This window comes from Spermophilus citellus (assembly GCF_964194105.1).
Source record: "Spermophilus citellus genome assembly, chromosome: 3".
Lineage (NCBI taxonomy): Eukaryota > Metazoa > Chordata > Mammalia > Rodentia > Sciuridae > Spermophilus > Spermophilus citellus.
Window position 1 is genome coordinate 184,271,586 of NC_138184.1, and position 27,022 is coordinate 184,298,607.

At 34.1% G+C, this 27,022-nt stretch overlaps 1 protein-coding gene across 3 annotated transcripts; it reads right to left on the reverse strand.

Moving 5' to 3' along the window:
• Window positions 1–605: 605 nt before the first annotated feature.
• ING3 (inhibitor of growth family member 3) lies at window positions 606–26,973 on the reverse strand. 3 transcript variants are annotated; one of them, XM_081288082.1, is made up of 12 exons: window positions 26,831–26,973; window positions 26,519–26,590; window positions 23,905–24,005; window positions 22,275–22,340; window positions 10,629–10,725; window positions 8,789–8,860; window positions 7,847–7,966; window positions 7,419–7,576; window positions 6,537–6,730; window positions 5,075–5,267; window positions 4,062–4,100; window positions 606–2,489 (listed from the first exon to the last, which is right to left on the reverse strand). In XM_081288082.1, exons 1-12 carry the CDS (start codon window positions 26,856–26,858, stop codon window positions 2,373–2,375), a joined length of 1,257 nt encoding a protein of 418 aa, XP_081144208.1. In that variant the 5' UTR covers window positions 26,859–26,973; the 3' UTR covers window positions 606–2,372. The 3 variants fall into 3 exon arrangements, 1 of the variants encoding a protein (XP_081144208.1); XR_014021273.1 differs by lacking the exons at window positions 606–2,489; window positions 4,062–4,100; window positions 5,075–5,267; ... (1 more) ...; window positions 7,419–7,576; window positions 10,629–10,725 and having other exon boundaries at window positions 7,848–7,966; XR_014021274.1 differs by lacking the exons at window positions 606–2,489; window positions 4,062–4,100; window positions 5,075–5,267; ... (2 more) ...; window positions 7,847–7,966; window positions 10,629–10,725 and adding an exon at window positions 7,997–8,012.
• Window positions 26,974–27,022: the final 49 nt, after the last annotated feature.

Consider the following 27,022-nt stretch of genomic DNA (forward strand, 5'->3'; position numbering starts at 1 on the left):
TTAAAAGGAATGACTGTATGTTTATCAAACACTCAGCTTCATTTAGGCATTGAATTAAGCCATTTATTGCTTCAAATGTGTCACCACGAACATTTTAATATACACTCCAGAGCAGTAAGGCCTCAAGTTTCACCACCTATAAATTATGAACCCACATTTTGGACTTTTTTGTGCTAACGATGATTACATGAGTTTTGTACAACAAAGGTTTTGAATGCCCTTGGTGTAAATGTCACAAAGAAAGTACTAATAGTTGGCCACATTTTTATTGAGGTAGTTCTGTGTTTGGCCCATAATATATATTATATATCTTAGATATTAACAGGTTCTACCCATTACTAAACACTTGCACAAAATTTTGGTTTACTTGTTTATGTACACTTTATAAACTATTCAATGTTTGTTAAAACTCGTCAAGGTGTGTTATGAGTGATTTGGTAAGAAGAATTTAGAAATTAAAAGGGCTGTAGCAGCTGGAAGCAGGGATGTTCCTGACTCAGACAAGGAACTTTGTCTTAAAATAAGGCTGTGCATAAGGCTTTTTCCTTTGACCAATTCTTATAAAATGAATGAGTTTGGGAAACTCATAATATATAGTTAAAGGATATAAATGATAAATTTGAGCATCTCCAGGCAATGTACTAATAAGCTAACTGAATACTATATTATATGTTACTTCTCAAATGTTTATAAAATCTCCATGAAAACAGTGAGCATCATAAAATCATGATACACCATGATATTATGCAATCATGAGGACTCACATTATGAACCAAAGTTCTCTCTTTGGTCTGGCAGTTATAAAATCAGACTGCAGCAGCTCAGAATCACGGAATCTCAAAGCTGGAAGAGAACTCTGAAATCTCCTATCTAATTCATGCCCTCTGGGTAACATTGCATAGATTTTATACTGTATTAAATTCTAAGAGGCTCCTAAGTGCTTTTATTTAAAGCAGAAATGCAACAGACCCAGTAATAAAGGAAGTATGATGTAATAACTACTTAAAAGTTTTAAGGACTTTTCTATACCAGACTCTATTTTAAATAAAACACCACTAAGTAAGATCTAAAATCTAAATAGCACCTGTAGAATAAAATCTTAGGAGTGCTTTAAAGACACCCTGTACCAGCACCACACTGGTCTAATAAGGCCCAGAGTGATTAAAGACTGAAACTAACTCTTACAGTATGTCACAGATTCAAAAATAGAGCTGAATATGAAGCTCCAGTCAGAGATCTCTTCACTCATGTTGGCCTCACTGCCTCCAGTAAAAACATCTATAACTATTATTTTCATTTTATCTGCTGTAATCAGACTTTTCTTTTATGTCCCTTTGAAGGAAAAGCCAGAGACATGTCCTAAAAAAATACATTAGCGTTTCAAATTTACATTAAAAATGTCTTTCCCTTATTTTCCTAACACAAATTCCAAGTATTATTACAGAAATCACAGATTACATATAGCATTCGGCTGGGGCTCGTCCTTTTTAGATTATGAAAACTGTAAGTAAATTCGAATTAAGAAAATTTCATTATTAAGTGTGTAAAGTATAAATACAAGTAATTTTTTAAAAACTTTATTTTAACACCTAATACAATTCCAATTTTAAGGATTACTTGCACAAAAAAATAAACACATTTGGTATAAAAATGTATCACTTTTAACACCCTTTCCCCGTCAGCCCCCCTCCCCTGCCCTCATGAACTGCACTCTATCTGGATGCAGAAACATATAAAGACTAATGGCACAAATTAGTTTTTACCTACAGGAGTTTTCTGTTTATGTACCCAGGTACTCTAGAGGACACCAGCCCACTTTATCACATGAACCATTTCCTTCAGCCTGCTGAATCAGTTTCACAAAGAAACAAAACTTATTATAAAGGCATTTTAAAAACCATTATCTTAAATTCTTTTCAGAAGGGCTGACTTTTTTTTTTTTTGTCTTTTTTGCAACCATTTATATACAGTGTTACATAACAGCTCTGGAGTACAGTACATGCAGCAGAATATACCTGTTGAATATAAAATACTTTTAAAATCATCATCGTTGGAATTCTTTGAAGTCTAAATTATAGAATGCCCATTACTTTTGAGAAAATGGTTGAGGAGTAAAAATGTCTGCATATGTTGGCCACAGAAATAATCCAAGGCTAACTGGAATAATATTCATAGCACACCAGGAGTGCATAAATAATTTACTTACATTATTAAAATACAACCCATAAAATTCAAGTTCAAGATTTTATAGGATTGTCAATGTAAATCCTCTAAGTGGTTGCCTGGAAATGAGTTGTTTCTTCTTTCTCCCTTCCTTTTTAGAGTCCTATATAAAATGATGAGCTGAAGCTTTTCTTCCTCAAGTGACACCTTTATTTGTGTCTACTGCCTCTTCTCTTCATTGCAGCAGTGCACTGTGGACAGTACCATTTTCCTTTTGGAGCTTCAGTTAATCCAACACATCCATAATGGAACCATTCTATTGGGCACTGGAAAGCAAAATTTAAAAAAATAAATAAATTTAGTAGTTCTATCAAATAGAAAGTATACTAAAGTATGTCCAGGAGACTGGATATTTCATCTAATAAAAATTAAAATTTTTAGATCTAGGAGATGATTTAGAGATCATATAGTCTACCTGATACACTTCAGGAGTTAGAAAACAAAGGCACAGAAAAATTACTTATCTTGGATAACTGAGGTTCAAGTAAGGTTCCCATAACACTAAATAATAAATGAAAATTGACTAATTTTCATTAACTTAATCAGGTTATTAATATATGTATATATTAATGTTATATACATATGAGATGAATATTTTATGAAGAAGGTAATATATTTTAAAGATTTTATTTAATACTCAGCCTTATTTGCTCTCTCATAAAGTAAGTAACCTTGTTGTAAGTGAAGACATGAGGGATACCCCGGGTGCCTTTTCTGAGTACAACTATTCCTAGAGATGCAGAGGTGAAGTACCCCTCTATGAAACATATTAAATGGCTCTACATTTGCACAGAAAGTCTTAGCATGCACAAGTGCACAAGAGACGAGAAGATTTGAAAGCTTATGATATGGCATTTACAGAAATCTCAGTCAACATTTTCACTGCCCCAGAAGATAGCATCTGGTGATGTTCTTGAAATGGTGGAGCAATACTGTTTTGAAATAATCAAAAACAGCCCACAGGTGATTGTAGACAGTGGAAGAGGGGTGTATCCCCATCTATGTGAAGACTTTGTTTTGACTGTCAAATCGAGGAAAGGCACAACTTTTACAACACCAAGCCAATCTTCAGACTGTTTTTAGAAATTTAAAATTCTTGCTAATCCTAAGATTCCTAATTCTTACTAATCCTAAAATGCTAATTCTATGTTCCTGATTACTACTTCCACAGAATTCAGGGTTCTGTTATGCCCCTGGAGCAAAAGAAGCACACAATGAGGCTGAATTATAAGAAAGTAACAAGGGTGACAAAATTACAAAACAAAAGGATTGCCAACACTTAATAAAAGACGGATCTCTAACCAAAATTAAGCTTCCTAAAAAAGAATAAGGAATACCTTTCTTTCTATCCTTTGGTTTTTATGTTAGAGATGGCTCCCTATTAGCTGCCACCTGATAAGAATGATAGAAAACACTGTACTAATGGGAGGGAAATAATCTAACATTAGATCTTCAATTATCCCTTGGCATCATACTTCTTAAAAAAATTGTACTGTTTTAAAGTTCTATTTCTTCAATGTGATAAATGAACTGGGCTCTAGTAAATACATCTTTACCAAAAGGGAAGGAGAGTGATCATAATTTTCACACAACATAACACTTATGAAAAATATAATCTGCATATAACATCATAACATTAGCTTTAAAATTTTAAGTAGGGAATGCATTAAGGATCACAGCCCTATTGTGGAGAAGAATATTTTAGCATTAGCATAACATAATTAATGTAACTGCAATTTGTTTTCTTAAGACTGTGAGACAAACTATATAAGAAAAATATTTAAGCGATAAAAACCTATGATTTTTTTCATTCCTAAGTAGCAAAATTCAATACTTACATCTTGGTTATCACATCCTACCATCTCTCCATATGATACCTAGTTAAAAGAAAATTAAATATTTTTATTACGACTATGTAACAAGTTTCTAAATCTAAATTGTTTTTTCCATACTTTTAAATTATAAATCATGTTCAGTGTATTTGATTTAGTGAAAACACTAATTACCAAAAAAGTATATATGGTGATTCCTACTGTCAAACTCATTCTCTCACACACATAAATTATCTATGTAAATATGTATTGTGGAATGAATACTTGTACCCCCCGCCCAGCCCAAATTTTTATGTTGAAACCCTAAGCTCCAGTGTGACTTATATATGACTTGAAGACAGGGCATGTGAGGAAGCGGTAAAGGTTAAATAAGGTCAACAGGTAGAGCCCTAATCTGATAGGGCTATGCCCTTGGAAGATCCAAGAAAAGCCCCTGCCCTATCTTTCTGTACCATGTGAGTATGTGTCAGAAGGTAGCTGTCTACAAGCCAGAAGGAACAATCACTGGACCCAGACTGGCTGGTATCTTGATCCTGGACTTCCCAGCCTCTAGAACTTAGAAATAAATTTCTACTGTGAAGGCTACCCAATCTGCAGTATTTTATTACGACAGCCTTTATGTGTACAGGGAATATAGCATGGTATGTTAAATGTTTCATTACAAGTTATACCTAAACACTGAGATTATGGTCAACTTGGACTGATCTTCTTCCCCCACCCCAAACTTCCTTTCTTCCTTCTTTCCTTTCTCTCTCTTTCTTTAATGTGGTGCTGGGTATCAAACCCAAGGCTTCATGAGGGTGGGGTAAGTACTCTACTATGGAGCTCAGTCCCAGTCCCTGCATTTTTCTTTATACTCTTTGAATTTACAGCAAACATGTCACTTTTAAAAGGGGGAGAAAGGCATACAAATAAAGCAAAGGTATTTTACCAGAGTAAAAGAATGCTGGAAAATGGAATAGTTTTCTTCTTTCTAGTTTTTTATATTGTGTTGTTATAGAAATACACCAGACTTTTACCTGATTACAAATGCAATATCGAGGTTCATTTGGGTCGTAAGTCCAATCAACCTGGCTATTTGAGTCTGATTCTGGCACTACTGTTGTTTGCTGGGAGATTTCCTGTACAACAGTTGATGATGAAGAGCAGGACGACAGGGAGGAAGAGGAAGAGGAAGAGGATGACTGCTGACTGGAAGATTTGTTGTTGTTTCTGAAAAAAAGCATTGGTTTCGTTTGGCCATCATCAGACACTACCCAAGAAAAACATCAAATGTATAAATTAACATCTAACACTTTTATTTAGAGCAATGAGAAAGAATTTTATAATAGTTTATTTTTTTCATTTGGAATGTTTTATTTTCTGGAGAATAAAAGTATTCGAAATAAACTTCTTTTAAAATTGTTTCAAAGTTTTAAAAATATTTTTAATCGTAGTTACTACTTACCACTGATTTAAACTGTTCATAGTATTTTTAAGAATTAGTATTAGTTATGGTTACCCTGGACTCTTTTTGTAATTCTAAATAAACAAAATACTCTTCATCAACTTCTAAAATGCAAATACAGAAAAACACTAATTATGACTATCAGCTGACATATAAATACCTATCATGTGGAAGATAGTGAACCAAGAGTGTTAAAATTCACAATATTTACCACTAGCTAGAGGCTAACTCCATTTTAAAAATGTAAACATTTGCCATAAACAGCTATATTAAATTTGGTTCATAAAATTAAAATTAATTTTTAACAAGGTGATAGTTGTGTGATTATTTTATATCCATCATTCTTTCAGGGATTTATACAAAGCAAAACAACAAAAAAAAAAACACATCACAGTTAAAAATAAATTATGACAAAATTACAAAGTAACTAATTCTTCTGGCCTCAAATTTGAACTTTCATTATGTATAAGCACCCAGCATATTCAGTACCAGGGACAGATGGAATTCAATGCTGTTAAGTTTTCAAATTTAAAGCTTATATAATCATCCTAAGAGTCTCACATATAAAACTTAGGCATATTTTCATATCATCAATTTTGGAAACATAAGATCAAGAATTAAGACAACTTGCTATTAATCAAATTGAAAAATCTTGTTTTTTAAAAAATGTAATTTGCATTTTATGTATTGATTTACATTGAAACATATGGCAAAATAAGAACTTATAAGTGAAAAACAGTTCCATAAAATGGTTTATGTTAATGAACAAATGAAAATAAACAGAAATCATTTACTAACAAGCTGAATTAAGACTATAGAAAAATTAAAAATAATTCTAACACTTTTTAAAGACTTTTATTCCTTAAAAGCATAGCAGTGTAAATGAAAATCTCACATCTTCTCACATATCCTAAGTTTATCCTGACCCATTATGCCCTGGATAATGGGCATGGAGGCTCAGCTGAGGTGCCAAGCAGACTGAAAACACAGCAAAGGTATGGGGTTATGCAAAGGTGTGTAATGAGAAAACTTACTTGCTCTTTCGACCACTCCGTGAGTCAGCTGCTGACGAGCTGGCATTCTGTGTTAATGTTGTCATGAGTGCTGAAGATGATGAATAGCCAGCTGTTTCCCTGGGCATTGAAAATTCTTTTCCCAGCTGAAAGTCATTATTCTTAAATGCTTCATAACTGGCTTTTAAACTTGATGTTCTTCGTCCTTCTTTCATCTTAAATAGACATTCATTTATAGCATTAATATATATAATACAGACTTTCTCAAGTTTTACAGGTTACAGTGTTACTTTTGTTCATCCACTATACATTTATTTTGCTTAAATTTAATTTTCATCATTGGCATTTAAGTTATTTCATATAAAGATTTAAAATCACCAGCCTCAGTAGAAGTAAGGCACTAAACAACTCAGTGAGACTCTATCTCTAAATACAAACAAAATAGGCCTGGGGATGTGGCTCAGTGGTCAAGTGCCCCCAAGTTCAATCCCTGATACCCCCTTCCTTCCCCACGAAAAAAAGATTTAAAATCAGTTTTTACACAAGAAGTAACTGTGGGAAGGGTTACTTCTCAATTGGAACACAGACAATTACAGAAGTGAACAAACTCAAGCCAATCTAAGCCCCAAGGCCACAGAGTCCTGAAAGTGGTAGAAAGTCCAAATAAGTATCCCAGCATGTGCTAAGGACAGCAGCTGAGAATACAGGCAATCTGAGCAAAAACTGTGAGAAGGGTCTGCAAGAGGAATTTATCTTTTACTTTTCTTCATCAGTCAGGTAATTCCTATTTAATTATATGTTATTATTATAAGACTGATTTCAAAGTTAAAACACATGATAAAATAAAACTGTTCACATCCAGTTGTTTCTACTAGAGTTTGCCAATGATTCTGAACTTTTTACCTGTGCTGTAGCTTGAACTGCTTGAGCTGCTGCCATGGTAATTGCCCCTGCACCAGTTCCTGAAGATAATGAGCCAATGTTATAGGATGCCAGAGGTTGGGAGGAATTCACATTGTAAGCATTGTTGGAAGAAGCTGTGGAATTATTATTTCGACAACCTGTAGAGAAGAAACAAAAATGGTTGTGGAATATTATTGAGTTTAAAATACATCATTTGCCAGCACAGATAGAATCATTCAAAGGAAATTCTTCGTATACTGTAGATTGAGTAATGGAAGACATTTTCCCTTTTCTTTTCTTCATATGCAGACTTCAACCAGGTAACAAATCTCTAAGATTCACTACTCATGAATGTTTTCATTTCCCCTATTCTAACACTAACAAATAAATAAAAAAGCAGTCAATAATATTTAAGAAAAAAAACTTACCTAGTGTATTTTCCTTAGAGGCATCTGATGTAAGGGTAGAGAGCAGAGCTTCAGATTTAAACTTCTTTTCAGGGATGTGATCTGTTGTCGTATGGTGAGAAGTTGGATTATATTTCCTTTCTGAATATAAATAAAGTATGGTGAGAAGTTGGATTATATTTCCTTTCTGAATATAAATAAAGAATTCATGTGTTTTTAAACTTTAGAGAACTACAGATAGGCACACTTCCAGCAGTCATAAAGCAGTGCACTCACAATCTGGGTGCATCATCAAACAGGGACTATGATATCTTCTCAGAAGAGAGGAAAAACAGGACTGTGTCACATGTTTTATTCATATTTTAAAATCTTCAGGAGTAAAGTACTGAAGATAACCCAAGATGCACCAAGGTTTCACATACAATGTAAGGGGAATTTTATTTTCAATCAAACCTTGTTTCCTATCAAATAGATTTGTCAAAAAAAAAAAAAAAAAGTACCAGTACAGTTAGTCCACCAGCCCATCAGCCAGCCAACAAACAATTCCTTTACTCACTAACTCACCAACCATATGACTTTTTCATATGCCAAACAATCAGTTAAGCACTCGAAAAGCAAGGATAAAAAAGACAAAGGTCCTAGTCTATTGTTTGGCCCAGTTGTAACACTCCCTAGAGAGAATTGGACATCTGTAGGTAAGAAGCATATACAGCTATTACTAGTACACATTCTCCCTCTAGGAACTTCAGAGAAAACAGACCACCTGTTCACAAGTCAAATGTGCTTTTCCCAAATGAAAAAGATAAAATCTGTTAGGATTTGCAATGAAAACATATCTCATTTTTTTTAAAAAAGGAGGGAAGAAAAGTTCTTAGCTTCTGGAAAAACACACAGGTGACATGAATAATGAGTTTTTAATTGTATTTAGCTCTTTAAATACTTAGTGCACTAACCCAAACTTACTTTCCACTGGAGTATGTGAATGAGCATGGTGATTGTTCACTGGCTGTGAAGGAGTATCTAATTCCAAAGATCCTAAAAAGAAAGGCACAGAGATATACCACCATTAAATGTCACTACACAACTCTACATGTCAACCAACTACTGGCAGTAGTGTTCCCTAACTCAGCAGAGGGCTGCATGCTCTACACAGACCTGTATCATTTTAGTCACATATGTCAGAGGGTCATCAATGCCAATTCCACTCTGAGCTATTGAGAAACCCATTTCTCAATCTTCACCTTAAATACAAAATGGTTCAAGGCATGGTAATGCTGAGTTAGGGAAGTCACCACAGTGGGTGCCATGTAATCAGATGAATGGACATTGTAACCACAACTACTAATAAAAATCTAAAATCCTCAGGTGAGAATAATAGTATTGAGGAGCTTTTAGTAGGAGATTCTAAAGTTCTAGGTGACAGGACACTATTAATCTGAAAGAAAATTCTTTGATCATTAAAATGACATATAACAGTGAAGACTTCCTAAAAGAAGTCAGGGATTTTACTTGTAAAAAGTGAGGGGAAGAATCTCGAACACCAAGCTTTAAAATACTTTTAAAGAAATTCTCTGGGTTTATTTTTGATCCCTTGAGATGAAATTATGGCAGGGCACAGGATGGAGTATTTTAAAACTTGATCCAATTTAGGTTCATATGTCTGTGTCCTTAGAGAGGATGCTTTATTAACCTTCCTGCAGTACTGAATAGGCATGAGATACCATTATTCACAGCTACCATCAGCATTTAAAAAAAAAAAAAAGAAAAGAAAATGAAAGCAGCTATAGAATATTGTATTTTGTCCCCCAACACTTATCATTGACAGGCTTTCTCTAGAATAAAAGTATCACAAATAAATCAGATTATCATCTAAAGTGATGGATCTACTTTAGATTTTAAAAAATGCAACTATGGAAATCAAGATGGATTTTATACTGGCTTCTTTAACTGACCTAGAGTGAGATATACAGCCTCACGCCATCAAGAAAGATTTTGTGAATAGAAAAGGTAAATATTCTTGCTGTTAGAATACACCAAGGGGAAAAAAATGTTTATAAACTTTAAGTTCTAGCAGAAAACACCCATAATACTATTTTGGTTCTACTAACATCTCTAGGCCTACCACCACACTCTCTACTTTTATTCATCTCACTATTTAGAGGTTGAAGAGATGAGGAATTATTTTTTAAAAACAGAGCTCAGGCATTCATTTCTGGGAAGTCTCCTGAGTGAAAACCAGTAAGTATTTGTGTGTAACTTACAGCAGGAGATCAATTTGAGCCTTGCAAAGATATATTAACATGGCTTTTTGCTGATAATATAAAGTTTAGGAAAGACTATTTTAAAAAAACAGGAAGTGTTGTGAAATAAGTCAGAATCTTTCTCAGCATATACATCTGTGGAAAAGTATTAAGGAAGTTCCCAAGAAGAAAAACTAACAGGCAGGGCAAAGTCACTGTATTAATGAATATGGGAGATGGTTAATTTGTCTCTCAATGGTGATACTTCTTTAAAAAATCTTTGCTTTTACCACTAATCTTACTAGTACATGTGGATATTTAAAGATGGAATGACTTAGTATGTTTTTTTTTTTCCATAAAGAATGAGTGGGATGATAGCCTACATTATCCCTTTTGGTGTCCATGACCCAAACAGTTCCAACTGCTGGGGTCCAAGTTATGTGACCTAGACGCCACCAACAAGCAAAAGGCAAAATCTGAAAAGCTTCTGTGGGACAAGCGTCTCCTCGGTGATTTGCACATGTATTATCCAATATTGATGGAAAACTGTAAATTTTACTTACGCCTCTCTAATATCTCTGTAATTCCAGCATTATCAGCTTCCAGCTCCATTTTAAACTTAGCCAGTTCCTGATCCAGCTTTCTCAAGTGTCGATCTACCTGTTTCAAAGAAGATCAAAGATAACCACCAAAATTTGGGACACTGTTAAAGTGTCAGTTTAATGAGGAAACCTAAATCTTTGTTTCTTTTAATGAATCTGCTTAGTTTCCTTGAGCAAGTCAATTAACCTATGCCTCAGAGGTTTTGAATCTATTAAACGAGGATGGTAGGCTGAATAATCTCCCAAGTCTCCTTTTATGAATTTTCAGTTTGAAGAAATCAGAATCTCAAATTTGTTAGAAAATGTTCTTTACTCAATCACACAAGTGTAGGGATATGAAAGTTAAAGCAAAACTGAGACTTGGGATTAAGGGTGAGAGGAGGGCTGGTAACTTTTCAAAATATGACTATGAGTACATTCAGCCTAATCTCCACTACTTATCATCAGGCTATTCCATAGAGCCACACCATAATAACTGATATTTAGAATGACGAAAGAAAAGATTCTCTGTCTACAAACAAAGAAGCTACTATATTCTGCACATACATTTCTTTAAGGCAGGAAAGCAGACCATTATACTTCTAAACATTTATGTAAAGGGCTCAAACAAAAGGGGATTTTAGTCAGAAAACATTATTCCCTGAAGAGCCTAGTTAAAAAGATTTTGTCTATAATACTACTGCCCTAGTTAAAGTGGCAAAATTTTACTTTCTCACTTACATAGAGATCTTTTGACTAATTTCAGAAAATTTATGACATCTCAAACTAACAGCAACGTCTTAATGTATTTTTAATCTTACTATGAAATGTTTTCAATACTTTTTACAAAATTACTACTCAAAATAAAAAAAAAAGTTTTTTTGAAAAATATTCATGTTACATTACTGACAACATTCTTTTCAAAGTCCAGTTTCCTACTGGATCACTGTTATAATTAGGAGTAACTTTCTTATAATCATCAAAATGTGCTATGAAACAGCTGGAGCAAAAATAAAAAGTTCAATTAGATAATATGTATCTAAATTGGGGAGAGAGGGACAAAAACAGCAGAGGACAAGATGCACGTTAGATGCCTATGAAGGAGCCATGTAACCATAGTGCTTGGTGTTTTAGATGTCTCTTTTATAGTCCTTATGCTAATCTTTTGGGATAGGTTATTACTGAACAGGATATTATTTTATAAAAGAAAAAAATAAGAATCAGGGGTTAAATACCATGCCCAAAGTCATACAAATAATGCATTTCAGAAATAATATCTGTCTGAAATAAATTATGCTTAACCATTTATTTCTAACACTGCCTTCTGAAGCTCTGCATATGGAAAACAACTGATTTTTAAACTCAAAGTAATATAATTCAAGTTGAAAAATGAGTAATGTCCTATTATTTGTATTTTATATGTTAGTAGCAAACACTAGGGTATTGGTTTGTGGTTTTTCAGTCACTGAAAGCCTTGTTTCCCCTTTATCTCACCGACAAAATAACTCTTCAGAGTTTGAAAGAAGCTGAAATTACAATATTTAAAACCCTATAGGATCATGTGTTGTGGATACTTGCTCCTATTCAAAGAACATGCAGGTAATCGAGCATCCTTCAATGGAACCTCCCTTCCAATAATAAAGTATGAACACAGACCTCTGTTATTCAAGAATATTTCTTTCATTGTCAAAATTTAATCTCAAGGGAAATTAAAATAAATACTCAAATACTTAAGTTCTAAAACACTTAATACAATGAAAATACCCCATCACTTTTCTTACGTACAATTATACTAATTATAAATAGTGAGCTCCTATCATGTTCTTGGCACTAGATTTAATGGAGGATGTATGAAGAATGTGAGAGAATTCCTACCTTCACAGGAATTAGAATTTAGCCAACAAATCCAAATTTACAAAAGATATTTAACATAATAAAAATTTTTAAAAAAATTCATAGTCCAAATGGAACAAATAAGCAACTCTTCAAAAAGAGTCAGAAGTAGCACATAAAATAAAAACACAAAATTGGGAGGTGGTAGACACAAAGGAGGTATAAATGGTTAGATAGCAAAGAATGAATTGTATTCAAATAAGTGGAAAGAAGGAGCAATGATTTAAAAATATATAGCGACAGAAAGACTGAATGCTCAGAGAAAAATAAGACTATGCCAGGCCCTGTAATATGTATAACAGAGAGAGAGAGACTGCTAGAACCCAGTTGGGAGTGTTGTCTTAGGGTAATAGGAAGATCTTTTATTTTTAACACCATACATACTCATTCCAACTCTGCATTTAACATTCTTCAATTTGCTAAATACATTACTGACAAAATTTATTACACGAGACATAGAAAATTATGAAATTTTCAATACTTGATAGTTCAGAAAAGCCAAATTAATAATTACAATAAACAGAAAAACCTTAACCATCTTGAGGTGAGCAGCTTTGTACAACACCTTCCAATCATTCTTATTTTTAGATATGTAAAAGATTATGAACTAATTGGTATTATAAGCATTATTCAACAATGAAAATTATTTTTCTTTGATTTACACTACTATATTAAATCAAATTAGAAGTTAGTAAGTAGAGAACAAGATTTAACTTAAGCTACAAGGCACCAGGACATATACACAGTATTAAAACAGCTGTAATAAGAGCTGCACTAAACTCAACTGGAATCTACAATGTGCCCTCCGCCCACCCACTCCATTCCTTCTGCCTGCATGAGTGGGTTAATCACCTATTCTAGATGATCACCATAATGGCATCCTAGGTATCAGGGACTAGTTACCCTTCCATAACACCTGACCGCACAAACTAATTTATAGTAGTAAAGAATACCGATCCATTGAGAGATTCTCTATTAGCCCACGATTTCCAACACCAGGTTGACCAGAATCCAGTGATTTGTTCCCCATTTAATGTTAATAAATACCATTCACAAAAGCTTCTTTGTCCTATAACACCAAATGATATTCTATAGTCCCAATCATAATTGCTTTAAGTTTAAACTATTTCTGAACTCTTTAAAAACAAAAGGAAACATTATTTTTTAAACATATTCATGATCATAAAGAATTTCAGTCACACCTGGCCCCTCTGCAAAAAACAAACAAAAAAATCCTCATCCTTTAACATTTTTGCATAGAATAATAATACTTTATCCTTTCTTTTTTAAATCTCCAATATTTAAATTTTAAAATATGTCACTGATAGACCCAAATTAAAAGTAGGCAAAGCTTTTAAAAAACTTAAGCATAAATTATCATTTCCAAGACAGTCAAGTTAAATGTAGATGTTTAGTTTGCCCTTTCAGAAAAAGCAATCAGTTTATTAGACTTTAAGTTGAAATCCATGGCAATAAGAGATAAATTCTGTCCCCGATAATATTTGGGTGTAGTGAACAATGAGGGTAAAGTGGGGAAGAAAAAAGAACCATGATGGCAAAGCCTATCTCTGGTAACTCATAAAAATGACTTTTTACATCTCTAAATTATATTTAAAATAGATAAAAATATGACCTATCATTCGGCTGAACCAAATATTTGAGATTTTAGCACACAAACTACATCTAATCATCTTCCTAAAAGACAATAAGGACAAGAGACAAATCAAAAGGTCAAACTCACATAATATATTCCTTAATTAGAGTATCAGATAAGGAACTCTGAAATTTATGGTAAAATGTGGATCTGAAATATATTCATCTCAGGTACAGGCCAGGATATAAAACCAACAGCAAGTTCAAGGGTACTGAACCCTGCAAGAAACTTCTAAAATCATTCAAGCATTAACAAAAAGCTCAAATTTTATCAGAGTATGCGTAAATCAACTCTACTAGGTATGGCCATCTAGCCATCTTTATGACAGTTACATCAGGCTGAGGAACATGAGTGTTTAATGACTATTTATTAGTATTAGGATATAGCAGGCATTTGCTTTAACATGAAAATTTTGTTTGTCAAATTTCACTAAAACAACCACTGAAATAAACTATCAGTTTGTTTACTGGACTCCTAATCCACAAATGTCTTCATCTGTTTATATTATGCAATAATTACTATCCTTAACAAAATAGGTAACCAGAGCTGTGTCAGTGCTAGCCATCGGAATCAATCAGTGTACTGTAATTTTAAAAGTAAATAAAATATTTCAATAAAAATTAAAAGACAGTGAAATATCATTTATATAAAACAATGAGGGATGAAATCAAACTCAATTATACATAGGCTAAGTATACCTTATCAGAAATATTTGGGACTAATAGTGTTTCATATTTCTAATGTTCTTAGATTTTTGAATACTTGTATATGCATAATAAGAAACCTTGGGGATAGAATCCAACTCTAAATACAAATCTCATTTATGTTTCACATATACCTCATACATATAACCTAAAGGTAAGTTTATACGATATTTTTAGTGTACCTGTGTTTTGACTGCGAATCATCACAAGAGGTCAGATGTGAAAATTTCCATTTGTGGTATCCTATCAACACTCAAAAAAGTTTCATATTTGTAGCATTTACATTCTAAATTTTCAGATTAGATATGCTCAGCGGGTAAAATCTATGCAAATATTCCAGAGCCCAGAAGCTCTGAAAGCAGAATCACCTGTGCTCCCAATCATTTCTGGATGAGGGACAAACAATTTATATTACCAGACTTTCACTAGGATGTTCACCACTGATATTTCAGGGAAAATGGCTAATCTGACAGGTAACTCTATTTAATGACCTCTCTACTGAACAAGTCAACAATCCCTTATGTTTGACTGTTTACTTGTAAGCTAATATGGTAATTTTTTTACTCTTGAATATAGTGCTCAAGCATCACAGGACACTGTAATGTCTTATGATATTCACTGCCCAAGGCTTGAGCCTTCCAAGGAAGTACATAATTGTTTTCAACAACTTAATAATTATTTCTTCATGGGGCTGGGGTTGTAACTTAGTGATAGAGTGCCTGCCTGCCTAGCCCACGTGAGGCACTGGGTTGGATCCTCAGCATCACATAAAAATAAATAAATAAAATAAAGGCACTGTGTCCATCTACAACTAAAAAAATAAATTATTTCTTCGTGATAACTCATGCTAATTTTTCATTTGTTTATAGTATCAAATTACTAAATGTCCTCTTAAATACGTTTGATTTTAAAATTTACTTAGTACAGGTGGTATGTCTTATAAAATCAAGGTGGGAAGTAAATGACTAAGGTTTACAAAACACTGGTTTAGATCACCTTGATAAGTCTTTGTCCCTCTGTTCACTATTTGATTAATCTGTCAGACTCTGAAGGCACAGAATTATATATTATATAAGCCAGGAGCAGTGGTGCATGCCTACAATTCTAGTGGCTCAGGAGGCTGAGGCAGGAATATCGAAAGTTCAAGGACAGCCTCAGCAATTTAGCAAGGCCCTAAGCAAAACAGAGAGAGCCTGTCTCAAAATAAAAAATAAAAAAGGGCTGGGGATGTGGCTCAGTGGTTAAGCAGCTCTGGATTCAATCCCCAGTACCAAAAAATAAAAAGGGAAGCTTACAATGGAAAGATATTTTTAGTTGAAATACAAAAAATGTATACATTACTATAAGTTTTAATATTTTAAAAATGCCCTCTTTGCTGAATGCACATCTGTGCATTCTATTTTAGAAGAACTTTCAATTATCTTACATATCAGAGAAGGAAGAAATCTCCAAATTGAAGAAAATAACAAAATTATGAGACAATGTAAAAAGAAGGATACCAAAAATATTTGAGCATCCATAACCCTGTCTGGCCTCCTAAAGTGATGCGATAAAGAAAACTAAATTTACTTGAACTACATTTCTGTTACTTTTCTTCAAGTCACACACTGGAAAGATGTACGCGGCTATTTGAATTTCTGTCTATCCTTGTTTTGAAACAATCTCAGCACACTCTATATCACTTTTTGAGAAGTTTCCTCCTAACTAAAATACATCTTTCCCCAATAATGACCCCTTTAAACTGCATGCCCAGAATTCAGAACCTGGAAGTCACGCTATTGCACTTCTTTCTGCATTACATAATTATATTACATATTACCTGAATATGAAATTGTGGATTACATATTCAGGTAATTTTGGTAAAGAAATATTTATTGTAGGAAAACTATGGTAGGTTCTGAAAATGCTAAACTAAAAAGACATGGCTCTTGACATTTACAGTAAGGAAGAAAAATACATAAGCAAAGGTGAATAAATAATTACAATGTGATTCAATCAGCAATGAAACCATGTGAAAAACAGAGATCTGAAGGTTGGCATGACTATGTTGAGGGGCAGGGTGAGGAACAAACCACTAACTGCCTTTACAATACCTAGTCTCCCCCTTGTCCTCATAGATAGAATCCTCCATGTCTGGGGTAGTAATATGCCCTGTTAAACTTTTCTCAGCCTTCCTTGTGGGTAGAAAAGCCCTTAAGAGAAGTATGCAGGATTCCAGGAAATTCTTCAGAGGAGCTAACTGAACTTCAAAATGTGCCCTTTTGCATGAACTCCTACTCCAATTCTTCTTTTATCTGCCCAGACAGATGAGAAGAAGCCTGGAACACTGATGATGTGGGGGTTGCCATTTAGGTCCTAGTTGGTCTCCTCCAACAATTATTGTTTATGAGAGGAAAACAAATCCTTTGTTTAAACCACTGTTACAATATACACTCTTCTGTTTTAATCAGTCAAATATCTTTTCCTAGACATAAATAACACAAACATCAAGATTAGTAAGACTACTTGAATAAAGAGGCAATGCATGTGCAGGATATTGGAGGATGGAGAAAAGTTTATCAAGCAAAGATGAAGAGCAAAGTCCTTCTGCTCAGGGAGTGATCCCTGCACAGTATGTTCGCTGTGGACATCACAAACAGGTCGTGGTGACAATGAAGGATGAGAAAGAGATGCAGCGAGAAATCTGTCAGGAATCTGATCAAAAGGACCTTGAAAGACACAGTCAATAAATGTTCCAAAACTCCTAAAAATTTCAAATAAGGAGATGATTTGCCAAAATGTGTTTTAGAATAAGGGACACTAGAAACGCCACAAGGAACTTTCTGAAGTGAATAGCAATGTTCTGGGTCTTGAGGGAGTATCAGTTACAAGAGTATATAAATGTCAATATGTGCACTGTGCACTTAGGAGACGAACATTTTATTGTTTCTACTGGTATTTCATCATTTTTTTTTTAAAGAGAGAGAGAGAGAGAGAGAGAGAGAGAGAGAGAGAGAGAGAAATTTTTAATATTTATTTTTTAGTTCTCGGCGGACACAACATCTTTGTTGGTATGTGGTGCTGAGGATCGAACCCCGGGCCGCACGCATGCCAGGCGAGCGCGCTACCGCTTGAGCCACATCCCCAGCCCAAGTATTTCATCATTTTAAACAAGTACTTGAACTACAGAATGATAAACAATTGGTGAAGAAGGGCCAATCAGAGGTGCTCAAAGTAAAATGGATAAGACATGGTGAACAACTCAATGTAGGAAGATAGGAACAAGGAATCTAGAATGACTTTCGTATCCTAAAAATTGTGGTTCTTCTGAGTTTTAGAAACAAAAGTAGAGGGAGCAGGGAGTAAATGAAGAGAGTCTAAGAATTTTAACTTTTAATGCCTTGAGCTTTGAGGCCTAGAAATGCTCAGATGAGTCGGAGGAAAAGTTTAGTTTTGAGGAATAATTAACATATAGTTGTTAAAACTCAGAGAACACACAGAAAGGTAATGGAGGAGTTTTTACAACTTGGGTGGGGAGGGGGTGTGGGGCACAAAATTGGCACTGACACAATTCCTCACTGATCATCTGGATAGGAACAGAAGCAGAGAAGAAAATTACCTTTACATGAAATGCACCTGAAGAGTGAAAAAACACAGATCAAGAATAGAACCTGGGAACACCACCATTATGAGCTTTATCCAAAGAAATCTATAAAGGCCACAAAGGTAGGAGAATCTTATTAGATGGTCAAATGATAACAGATTAGCAAGAATGTCAAGGAGAAAGTTTCCACCAAAAGCCTCAAAATATATTGTCAATGGAAGGCAAAAGTCAAAACTGGTGGCCTGTGAAGGAGCACACACCTGCAATCCCAGCAACTCAGAAGACTGAGAGCTGAGAGAATACCAAATTCAAAGCCAACTTGGGCAAGTTAGCAAGACCATCTCAAATTAAAAATTAAAAAAGGTTGGGGATGTAGCTCAGTGATACAGCAGCCCTGGGCTCAAGCCCCAGTACAAGAAAGAAAACAGAAAAAAAATTCACAATAGGTATTTGTATGTCACATGTAGCATAGTTTTGGAACAGCTACTGGGAGAAACCAAAAGAAAAACTGACTACATTGAACTATGAAGACTAACAGGAAGTTCAAATATAAAGGGTCCAAATAATGAAAACCATGATTGTGCAGTGGCACCAAATTCATTGCTGCATGATTTTCCCTAGCTATGATGACAAAATTTTTAAAGTAAGTGAAAACACTCCCTATGATGGCAACTATGTGGAGGGAGCTGGTAAGAAGAAAGAGCTCAGGAGCTCAACTAGAGCCTTGCTTGGAAAAGAACAGAATGATAAAGTGGAAGGAAATCAAGTGTAGATGTAGGAGGTACTTCAGAGATAGGATGAGTTCAAGTGATGATTAGGATCAATATGCAGCAATTAATGGGGATTGGAATTCACAAAAGTCAAAGAAGCAGACTACTATGAAGATATTTCAAGACAGAATAACTGTGAACCAGGTGCTAGTTTCTTAACAAATGGATGACATAGATGATTACATCTTGAAGAGAGTTTTTTAAACTGATTCATAAAAATTTTACATGATTATGGAGTATCATGTGATATTTAATACACACACACACACACACACACACACTGTGTAATGTTCAAATCAGGGTAAATATATCTATCTTCTCAAATACTGATCATTTCTTTAAGATGAAAGCATTCAAAAATTCTTTCTTCTAGCTTAAAAAAAAAAAAATAGTGCATTACCCTTACCATACTGTCACCTATTGTGAAGTAGGGCAACAGTTCTTTCTCTAATCTAATTATAACTTATCACCCATTACCTGGCCTCTTCCCATCTTTCCCCAGACTCTGATAACCACTATTCCACTCAACTCCTATTGAGTCTAGATTCCACCTATGAGTGAGTCATTGCAGAAGAGAGATTTTTTCGCAATAAGAATATAGGTGTCACCTGAAATAGCAATAGTGTATTTAAAAGGAAAGAGCAGGGAAAAGATAATAAAGAAGAGGAAGGAAAAAGGAAGAGGGAGGGAAAAGGAGAAATGAAAAGACAAAAGGCAGTCCTAGAGATAATAGGAGAGTGAAAGAAAACAGCTTCAACTTGGTAGGGCTGAAAGAGAAGCAGTGGCTTCAGGAAAGTAGAAAATTATAGTTGGGAAAAACAAGATGGATCAAGTCTTTAATAAAGGAGTGAATGCCTACTATCTGCCAAGATAAAAGCATATACAGATATCGATATATACTCATACATATGTGCGTATGTACATATATATACACACGCACATAATGTTTAACATATATACGTAATATACATATTAAGTCTCAAAGAAGAGTTTTTGATTCACAAAATTATACACATTTATAGGATACCATGTGATATTTCAATACACAGATGCTATGTGTAATATTCAAGGGTAAATATATTATACATATACATACACACTAAATACTCTAACTGTAACTCTAAATGCTATTAATTTACAGATAAGGAAACAGGTTTAAGAATTAATAACTTTTCCAACATCATGCTGTTAGTGAAAGGGCCGAACTAGGGTATATACTGTTGTCTGTATGGATCCATTATGGACATTCACTTTTTACTACAATTATTGTATTTTCTTAAACTTATTATGTCATCTTAACCTTGCTCTCTAACTTAGGTAGCCTGCCCTAACATTTGTTAATTTTTACCTTCATTCTGCTTATGCCACTACCTCTGAGTGAAATGCTTCCCCTCGACAGAACCCCCAATCCCATCCCTGACCCTCTGCTCAAAACTCATCCCATCCCCTCTAATTGGGCCTGACTTGGTCATTCAGTTTTCTTTACCAAATACTTCTTAACACTTAACTCTACTAATGTTCACTTACTACATCTATCTACATGGGTCCTCCACATGAATTTGTGGGTATGTCTTTCCAACTAAATTTACAGGAATCATTCTAGTACTTACTTTTTTATTCCTCTATTATATGCAGGTAAAACTCCATTAATCAGGTAAATAGTAAGTGAACAAAGTGGTTCATAAATAATAGATGAATACATATACACATCTTAAAAAGCACATATCTATGTTATATATTTTTTCAAAATACATAAAATATATTTAGTAAAGGAATAAAAATAGTACAATAATAAAATGTTAAAGGAACAAAACCAAAGAGCTATATGAATTAAAATGCAGGTAGTCTCTAAAGATTGACACATAAAGTCATTAAATATAAGGAAGAATTTTACTAAACAATTTGATCTTAGATTCAAATGTAAATGACTTTTTTTTCTGTGTTTACAGATGTAATTCAATAAGATTAAGTTTGTTTTCATTCCACAATAAATCAAGATACAACCTACTCTACCTTTCTTTAGGCAATGTTTTTTATGAAACTTTTTTCAGAATATCAATATGAACAAAAGAGCCTATGTTATTAGAACATTAAAATATTTTCACTATATAAAAACAACTAAATATTCTCTACAACTTTACATGTTTCCTAGTTTAATACAGGCATTTATAATGCATACCATATGAAGTGTGTATTTCTTACATGTGTCTTACTCTCTAATGGCATTTTATTTATATGTACCTTGCAGTAATAAAACTGCACTCAGAAAACTGCAAAAATAAGATATGAATTCTACAAGCTGAAGTTAAACAGAAGTGAGAAATTATTTTATACCTTAACTAATTTAGAGAAAAAAATTAGTATTTCCTAATATGTATATTTTAGAAGCTTCACATAAAAAGAGAGAGAATCATTAATATTATTTTTAGAAATACCACATATTATATCTGTTTTGGCAATTTCAATCTTTTAGAACTACTGATGCAAGAAAGAAACTTTTTTTTAAAGCTTATGTAGTCTAATGTTTACCAAGTATTTTTGCCATCTGACCCAGTTGTTGCCAGTCGTTAAAAACAATCTATTAACATCCCTTCAATAGCAATCCCAAAGATTTTCTTTCTCGGGAGTACACAGAAACAAACTCAAAATGATATAACAAGCACATAAACACACACCCTTAAGAGGATAAGAATTAGTAAAATAAAGTTAAATATCAATTCTTGTTAAAACACACCACACGCGTGGGTGTGCGTGCACACATGCGTGCGCGCGCGCACACACATGAGACACGATCTTACGTAGTTTAGTCTTGGCTAAATGTTATTATGTCAGATGCAATGGATCATCTAGAATAAAGAGTCTCTGAGTTCTCAAAGATCCCCCCAAAATAGATACTTAACTCTCAAATTAGGTATGATTAAGAGAGCAATACTTTAGTTTTAGTCACATTTAAGCCAATAAAATTTAAAACATAATCCATAATTCATGTACTTATGGCAGAGTATGCACATTAATTTTACTTACCAAGTCATATATCTGGTTTGCCAACTGTACCTTCTCATCTGCATCTTCCAAAGCTTTATAGTAGTCCTGAATAAAAACATTTTTATTTCAAAAATAAATTAACCATTTCAAAATAATTAAGTGTGGGACATATAACTATATTTCATTATCATCCTTCTGCGAGTCATCTTACATTAGCAATAAAAAGTCTCCTAGGGATAAGGGTGTGATTTGGGAAGAATTAGATATTATGGCCAATGGCCAAGATTTAAAGGAAAATGCTCAGAAATCCTAGAAAAGATATAAATAAAATATACTGTTCCAAGTCTAATCTCTATACTAGAAAAAGCAATGTAAGCTAATGAATATTTAAAAGAAAAAATGCTAATTAGAATTAATCTAACTTGTAAAGCACATTTATGCCTTTTTAAGCTTTTTTTTAAGTACAGTTATAGAAAGGATTCCGATCTGTATGTCCTTATTATCCAATTGTTCCCTAGCTCCTATTTTAATTTAGGTATAAATTCATACAACTCAATCTATATTTTAAATTTCTCTGCACTGTAAAGCACACACTTTTTTTTTTTTTTTAAACGGGAGAAAAGGATTCTATGTATTTCACTGCTACCACACTTTTTGTTGTGCTACACCAAAAACTGATTAGGTTAAAGGGATGATCAATGACGTTGAAATGTATTTATGTGATATCTATACTCACACACACCTGAGCCTCCAGGTAGCTTCCCAGCCAGGACCACTTCTCTTACAGATACTCTCTTTTTTTTCTCCTAACAGAAATAATCTTCCCTCCATATGGTAGAATAAATAACATAACTACTCAATTTGTAGTTTCCAAATTGCTTTCTTAGTCCATCCTTAAACAATTCTATGAAGGTTGGGTGTAGGGAGGCATTATTATTCATGAAACTAAAAGATCTGCCAATGTCACACAAACTGCAGAGTCATGATTAAATCCAAGGCTTTTAAGTTGTTCTTCCAATGTATCTTTGAATAAACTAGATCAGACCTTCCAAGAAAACCTTGGGGTTGGGGCTAATGCTTATCCTAATTTGGAAAAGACTCTAAGTCCTATAAAACTAATAAAAACATAAAAGAATTGTGTATTTCTAGGTCCAATTCATGTATAAATACTATGTATTTATGGCAGAGTATGCACATTAATTTTACTTACCAAGTCATATATCTGGTTTGCCAACTGTACAGTGTTAAATTGAAAGGCTTTGAAAGATCCTGCCAACTCTTCAATGAGTTCATCAACTTAAGTACTTAGTAATATATAAAATATGCTCAAAATCTACTGATTTTCACCCATTTATGAACAAAACTAGATAGCAGCATTTTGTTTTTAAAACCAAGGCAATTCAGTTATATTAGAAAAAATAAAGGAAAAAATGTATTTTTAAAATAGTTCTACAACTTTCTAATAGTCAGAACTTAAACAATTTTAAAAATGACCCAAATTCTTTGATCCCTATATCTAATTCTCTTAAACACAATAAGTTATTTAAATTCCAAAGAGCCATTGATAATCTTCTCCTATTCTAATATCCAGAAATCTATTTAATGTTAAAATATTCTTTTCAGAGTGTCCCAATATTTACTGATAAATCATTCAAAGTGTTACACATACTTTTTTGATAGACGCCATCTGTTCTTCTCTCCATTCGGGTTTATTTTTCTTTGCATTCATAAAGAATTCACTGACTCTTTGTTCTAGCTGATCCATTGCATCTGACATAACAAAAACATTTCATATTTAGATAAGCAAATTCATATATCAAATGTATACGCTTTAATTCAGGGGTGAAAAAAACATAATGGCCAGTCACCATTAGAGACACTGAGGCAGGGGGATCTCAAGTTCAGGAATAGCCTCAGCAATTTGGAGAAACCCTCAATAACTTAGCATGACCCTGTCTCAAAATTTAAAAAAAAAAAAAAAAAAAATTATAGGACTAGAGATATAGCTCAATGGTAGAGCACCCCTAGGTTCAATCCTTAGAGCCAAAATAAAAAATAATAATAATAACATATTTCACTTGGCCAGTATCTTTAATATGTATGTCCTGTGGGCTGGGGATGTGGCTCAAGCGGTAGCGCGCACGCCTGGCATGCATGCAGCCCGGGTTCCATCCTCAGCACCACATACAAACAAAGATGTTGTGTCCGCTGAGAACTAAAAAATAAATATTAAAATTCTCTCTCTTAAAAAAAATATGTATGTCATGTTTTGATTTCATAAATATATAATGCCTTAATGACCTGAGTCTTAAAAAGTTAAAATTTTCCTGACAATTTTTTTGTGTTATTTGAGAAATTTTCCCACTAATCAAAGTAGAATCAACAACAAGTAGATACACACAGAGAGCACCTAAACAACAATTTTTGAGCACTACAATTTTGGAGTCAAAGCTAATAAATGTGACAAAATAATTGTGTACACGTATGAATATATAATAATAAATTCCACCATTATGTACAATTAAAATGTACTGATAAAAAAGAAATAACCACTGGGTAATCCTCACATTTCTTTCTTTTCCTTTTTTCTCTTTTTCAGGCATTCTACCTCTAAGCTACTCTAAGTTACATTGCAGCCTTTTCTTTTTTCCTCTTTGAGACAGGGTCTCACTATATTGCCCAGGCTGCAATCCTCCTGCCTCAGCCTCCTGAGTAGCTGGGATTATGGGTATGCATCACCACAACCAGCTTAATGCTCAAATTTCTATTAATAAGAAAAAGTGATAAAAAACAATTTGAACTGTAAGTTATATAGTGCTAAGCACCCCATCATCTCATATCACAACAGAAAGTGGTGAGGTACAACCTCATTTATTTACTCAATACACTATTCTATTTAGTTTATATAGCCAAGAATAATCACTTCATTGGAGGCCTGCTAACAAAGGAAAAAATAAATGGGATTTTGTTGTTATATATAAGTTGAGGAAAATCTTTTTACTATATTCTTCATTTAAAGATTTTCAGTGCATAATAGTGCTTTACTGATTTTAAGAAGTCTTTCCATGAATTTTTTGAAAATAAAATAAGTTTTTGAAAATATTATTTTCCTTTAAGCATTCCTAACATTTGACACGCTGTTCTCTTTTGTTAATCCACAATACCCATTAACTTCATAATATTCTAGTTATTGTAAAATTTGTATAATCTAAATCCAAATTATAAGAGAACTTAAAATTTTTAGTCAAAAGTAAAATGTTTAAAATAAGAACAACCCTTTATTTAATGCCTACCTTATATTAGGAACCATATATTCAAATTTATTTGTATTATTTTAAATCCTCAGATGATTCTCTTTTTATAGACAATGAAACCCCTCTTTAGAAGTGGTAATGCAGTCAAAGTCAATGAGTAAATTAGTGATGTCCTAAAATAAACTCATATCTATCTGACATCAAAGTCTATGTTCAATCCTACAAAAAACACAATAGTTCAGCAAGTCTTTGGCATTTCAACTACATTAAAGTTAAAATGGATTTTGAAGTAGTTGGAAAACCAGGCATACAACACAATGAATAAAACAAGATGCTTATGAAAAAGCAAGGTTAATTTTAGGGAAAAAAAAATCACCAGCAACCAAGCTATTGCTGAAAGAAAAAGAAAAGCCCGCCAATTACCAAAATTTTACAACAACATCGGATAAGAAACTTTCAGTAAAATCTTATTTCCCTCATTCTAATGAGAAAATGATCACGCTGTTGAAAATTCGAAGTGCAATTCTATAATTAATCCTCTCATTTCTTTAAGAAACTCAGCATTCCAAGTTCACTAGGCTCTCTAAAGACCCACCTATATAACCTGTGCTTCCGTGCGTTTCACTCTTGAAATTTCTGAATAGAACGAACTTTAACAAGCACGAATGCTGAAATTCAAACCCGACATATAAAGCTCAAGTGAAAATCCTTTTCAATATTTACAGGGTGATTTCCACTAAGACATATACAGTGTCTACTCTCTCAATGAAAGTATAGAACCATTTTTTTTCACAATGCCAAATTTAAAAAGGAACACGCATGCTCTAATGCCTACTCCTGTAAAAGTCACAAGTAGCTTGGGGAGGGAAGCAGCAGCAAAATACAGGACTGCCAGATCTTTCTGACAACTCCTTAGGTACTAGCGGAGTGACCGGGAGGAGAGTCAAAGCTCAGGAGGTGCAAGCATCAATGGCAAGCAAGTCCGGCACTGAACGCGTGCAGCGAACAAGAGTAAACGCGCCGACTTACTCTGCACTTGCAGATCCATCTCGCGCATCTCGGTGAAGCGGTCCCGCAGGTCCATTGGAAGCTGCTCAATCACTGTCAAAGGGAGAGTCCGTCAGGGGGCGGGGCCAACGGCGAAACTACGCGATTACGTCACTGCGCGCGTGCGTCGGGGGGGTCGAGGGAGCCGGCAGCTCACATCGAGGCTGCCAGTTACCGTGAGAAAGAAACATCCCCCGCCTCCCCCTCCCTCCCGCCATCCCGCCTGCCCGTCCACTCGCGCTCTCGCCCGCCCGCAGGTCCCATAGGCGGCCTCTGCCAGCGCGGCGCACTCACTTTCCAAATAGTCCTCTAGGTACAACATCGCGACCCTTAGAGCTGGGGGAACGAAGGGGTCCAGGGGTTTATTTGTGTCACTCGCTGTCGCCGGAGTTTTGTCCCTTCCAATATGGCGCCTCCGCTAGCAGCACCCGCTCGACTCCGGCAAAAAAAAAAAAAACAAAAAAAAAAACCACTTTGGCGCCTGAC

Coding starts and splice junctions, on each gene's coding strand:
- ING3 (XM_081288082.1), bottom strand. CDS start 26,858: ATGTTGTACCTAGAGGACTATTTGGAAA. Junction 22,341..23,904: donor AGATGGCGTCTATCAAAAAA/GTATGTGTAACA, acceptor GTTTTTATTCAG/GACTACTATAAAGCTTTGGA. Junction 2,490..4,061: donor TAGGATGTGATAACCAAGAT/GTAAGTATTGAA, acceptor TTTGCTTTCCAG/TGCCCAATAGAATGGTTCCA.